Raw genomic sequence first — 4,214 nt, forward strand, 5'->3', positions numbered from 1 at the left:
GGTCTTAAACCCCTGACTCAATCTTTCAGTGATATAATTTTCCGTGTGAAGGAGTAGGAAACCCCGGAGCTGATGCCAGGAACCTGTGGCAAACCACATGATGCTGGTGTCCTCTATAAAATAGGGTGCTGCCTGTACACAAACTATCAGATTCAAGAGCGATCACAGAACAGACACAATTGGTTCAAGCGAGGTCAACTCTGCAAAGTAATCCAGAAGACAGCAAGCAAAAAAAAACAAGATGCTGTGCAAATTCAAACTGCGATCCTTAATGGTGAGTCAATGAATTGTGTTGAAATAAGAAATGTAGATAGCCATTGAGAAGGTACGGCCCAAACACAGACTTATGCTTTGGGTGTGAGCCTTCATTAGGAAAATTCCAATGAGGAGCTGCAGCCAAAGCATCAAACCATCGAATGTCTGAATTACTGATCCGTGGGCTGAGGTGTTATCCATGGTTGTGCTGTCTGACATCAATGTTCATGGGCAGGAGACTAAAAAAACAGTCTTAACAAAGACTGCACTCCCACTTGCACCTGCACCATCTCTCTTGTATGCTTAGCGACTGAGACACGCGTTCAACAGTGGCCGGTGAAAAGAGTGAACAGAATTATTTTGATTGCATGTTGACCACGGAGAAGGGATGAGATGGATAGGGCAGAGTTAATGATAGAGTGTGGGAGGAGATTCAATAGCGAGCAGTAGAGCAATGAGCTAAATGGCTGAATGCTTTAGCCACTTTTGGAATACTGCATTCAATTCTGGTCTCCCTTCAAAAGGAAAGATGTTGTTAAACTTGAAAGGGTGTAGAAAAGGTTTACAAGGATGTTGCCAGGGTTGGAGAGTTTGAGCTGTAGGGAGAGGTTGAAGCTATTTTCCCTGGAGCATCAGAGGCCGAGGGATGACCTTGTAGAAGATCATAAAATCATGAGGGGCATGTATAGGATAAACAGACAAGGTCTTTTCTCTGGAGTGGAGGAGTCAAAAACTAGAGGGTACAGATATAAGGAATTATGGGAAATTTTCAAAAGGGATCTAAAGGGCAACATTTTTATGTAGAAGGTGGTGCATGTATGGAATGAGAGGAAGTGGTGGAAGGGAGTACAACTGTAACACTTAAAAGGCATCTGGATGGGTATATGAATAGAAATGGTTTAGAGCGATATGGGCCAGGCGCTGACAATTGGGACTAGATTAATTTAGGATATCTGGTCGGCATGGACGAGTTGGACATGAGGGTCTGTTCCGGTGCTGTACATCTCTATAATTCTATGGTTTGGAGCTGCTGATTGAGAATTAAAGATGGGGCAAGGGTCAGGTTAATATCCTTGCTCCTCACCTTGGGATCTCTCACATGCACCCTGTGGGGCAGACAGGGTCTCGCTTGAAAGATGGTATCTCTAACATAGCTGCACTCTAAGGGTGGAGCCAGGTTATAGGATGTGCACAACTCAGTGGCAGGCTCCCAATTGAATGTGAGCCCTGGGTATACCGCAGAGAAAATGGGGACTGTCCTCAATGGACTGCAGGTGTGTGACAAAGAAAATTATCAGAAGGAAAAAGAACATGATGTTTATTTCACCTCTGCTTTATGATTACAGAGGGCAGTGGTGCCCACACATCAAACGAGTTTTCTCAGTGAAGTTCTGTACCTCTGATCTTGTAGAGGAAATGGTTTTGTTGATGATTAGATCTGTCACCCACTCAACATGTTTCATCTGTAAGGTTAAACATCAGTGTGTTGAAATGAACTGAGCCTGCATCCACAATGAACATGCCACTGCCCCGTGCTTGAGTGGTACTCTGCACAGCATCTGTGCCCACTGCCCTATGCAAACAGCATTCCCATAATGTAGTTCAGTAACTGTATATCCACCAGGAGAATGGGGAAGGAACTGACAGGGATGAATGTAGCCACACAATACAATGGATTGAAGGTCTGATCTGACAGGCGGAGATAGGGATAGCTGCTAATTGCAAAGGTACTTTGGGCAGCACGGTGGCACAGTGGTTAGCACTGCTGCCTCACAGCGCCAGAGACCTGGGTTCAATTCCCACCTCAGGTGACTGACTGTGTGGAGTTTGCACGTTCTCCCCGTGTCTGCGTGGGTTTCCTCCGGGTGCTCCGGTTTCCTCCCACAGTCCAAAGATGTGCAGGTTAGGTAAATTGGCCATGCTAAATTGCCCATAGTGTTAGGTAAGGGGTAGATGTAGGGGTATGGGTGGGTTGCGCTTCGGCGGGGCGAAGGGCCTGTTTCCACACTGTAAGTAATCTAATCTAAAACAATAGTGAGGGTGAAAACTGAATTAGAAGTATGCTTGAAGTGGAAGAAAATTCTGGAGGAGCAGAGTACTTACTCAAGAGCTCATTGAAAAAGCAGATGGGCTCAATGCTGTCTGATTGGAAGGTTGACAATGAGGGAAGTGAGGAGAGACCTGTTAAAGATGAACTGAGTGAGCACCAAGTAATGAACATTCTGAAGGATCGCTTCCTCTGAGTCTTTGTCCATGAGTAACACGTCCCCTGATGTTTCCCACCAGAAGCCAGGGAGATCTCAAAGTGGAGATTAAAGCCCAGGGCAGGTAGAGTGTGAATTCCCAGCGGCTGATATTTCTGATTCCACTAGCTTTCTTTAACAATGAGTTGCTTGCTCTCGCTCTCTCTCCAGACCTCTGTGGTTCTGCTCCTTGTGGTGCTCACCATCCTGACAGAAGCTGCCTCCACGGGCAAAAGGAAGGATAACAAAAGGAGAGAGGTGCGCTCACGCACAAGGAGAAACACAAGCTACATGCTGGAATTGGAAAACATTAAATGGTCCTCGCACACTCCACATCGCAGATGGGGCATCATCCATGGTAGCTTCATGAACCGCTCGGTGTCTCCCTGGATCTACAGGTAAGTTCAAGCTCAAACCAACCTTACCTCCATTCAGTTATCGCAGCTGCTGGCCCTCAGTCCAACATCATGCTCACTCTCTCTCTGTCACCACTGGCTTTCTCCACTGCCCAGTGTCAGTGAATGCTAACCATAGTGCATGGTCTGTGATAGTTGGGGCGTTGCCTGCCTGCAGTACGGCCCTGTCAGGACAGTGGGACGACTAGCAGCTTCTTTCTATCCAGCTTCACGGGGTTGAACAGTCACAACTTGAAGTTCCCTCTAAAGGGCACTTACCAACAAAGCTGAGATTCTGTCAATTAATTTCTGCAAAAAATAAATCATTCCTGGCAAGGTCCAGCATGTGCTGCTAATCCCTAATTGCCCTCAAACTGAAGGGGCACACTAAATGATTTCTGAGGAGGGTTTGGAGTGACATGTAGGCCAGACTGGGTATAGACGGCAGCTTTCATTCCCTTAAAGTCACTAGTGTAGCATTTACTGATGGGTTTTACAACAATTGATGGTAGCTTAATGGTTGCTACCAGCGAGAATAGCTTGGACATTAATTGATTGAATTGAGATTCCACCAGCTGTTGTAGTGGCATGTAAACCTGGGTTCCTAGAGCATTAGCCTGGCTTCCTACTCACCAGTACACCACCGTCTCCCCAGCACTAATAGTTAATTCACTTTTCATTTCTCTTCCTCCATTTCAGGCAGGACCATGATCCCAAGCGTTACCCTGTCATCATCTGGAGAGCAGAATGTGTGTCCTCCCACTGCCTGAACTCCGAAGGGAAAGAGAATCTGAATCTCAACACCCGCCTCGTCAGTCAGGAGATGATCGTACTGAAGAAAGAGAGTCATGAGAACCGAATCACCTACCGCGCAGAGTTGGTGATGGTTCCTGTTGCCTGTATCTGTGTGCACCCAATGGTCGTCAAAACCTAAAGGGATCCGATTAACAAAGGGTAAAGCCAGATGAAGCCCAACTCAACACAGTCAGTCTTTATTATTCTAAAGTATCAGTTCAGAGTGAGGAACAAAGCCATTGAAATTGCAAACTGCCAGAAAGTCAGTCACATTGTTTTGAAGTACCAGCTCATTTACACTGCACGCACCCTTGCCCAGCGATACCACCCACTCCCTCACTCACACCACCCCTTCTCACCCTACCGTACTACCCAATCCCCTGCCTCATCCACAACACCCTTCCCTGCCATACCCACACCACCCCCTCCTCTGCCCTTGCAAACTCCGTCCTCCACTCACGCCAGCTACCAGGAAGCTCCTCCATTTTGCATGACACTTCAGCAGTTCGGGAAAATCCTCCCTCAC

The 4,214-nt window shown here is 46.9% G+C and overlaps 1 protein-coding gene across 1 annotated transcript; it reads left to right on the top strand.

The window, feature by feature from the left end:
- The first annotated feature begins 241 nt into the window (after positions 1-241).
- Positions 242-3,941, top strand: LOC140482561 (interleukin-17A-like). Its single transcript, XM_072580089.1, has 3 exons — positions 242-274; positions 2,670-2,896; positions 3,593-3,941. The coding sequence occupies exons 1-3, from the start codon at positions 242-244 to the stop codon at positions 3,825-3,827; spliced, it is 495 nt and encodes a 164-aa protein (XP_072436190.1). The 3' UTR covers positions 3,828-3,941.
- The last annotated feature ends 273 nt before the right edge of the window (positions 3,942-4,214 follow it).

Source organism: Chiloscyllium punctatum, chromosome 11 (genome assembly GCF_047496795.1).
Source record: "Chiloscyllium punctatum isolate Juve2018m chromosome 11, sChiPun1.3, whole genome shotgun sequence".
Lineage (NCBI taxonomy): Eukaryota > Metazoa > Chordata > Chondrichthyes > Orectolobiformes > Hemiscylliidae > Chiloscyllium > Chiloscyllium punctatum.

Bases quoted from the DNA above. Each gene is read 5' to 3' on its own strand.
- LOC140482561 (XM_072580089.1), top strand. From the start codon at position 242: ATGCTGTGCAAATTCAAACTGCGATCCTTAATG. The intron at 275-2,669 runs GTGAGTCAATGA...CTCTCTCTCCAG, and splicing joins TCAAACTGCGATCCTTAATG to ACCTCTGTGGTTCTGCTCCT. The intron at 2,897-3,592 runs GTAAGTTCAAGC...CCTCCATTTCAG, and splicing joins GTGTCTCCCTGGATCTACAG to GCAGGACCATGATCCCAAGC.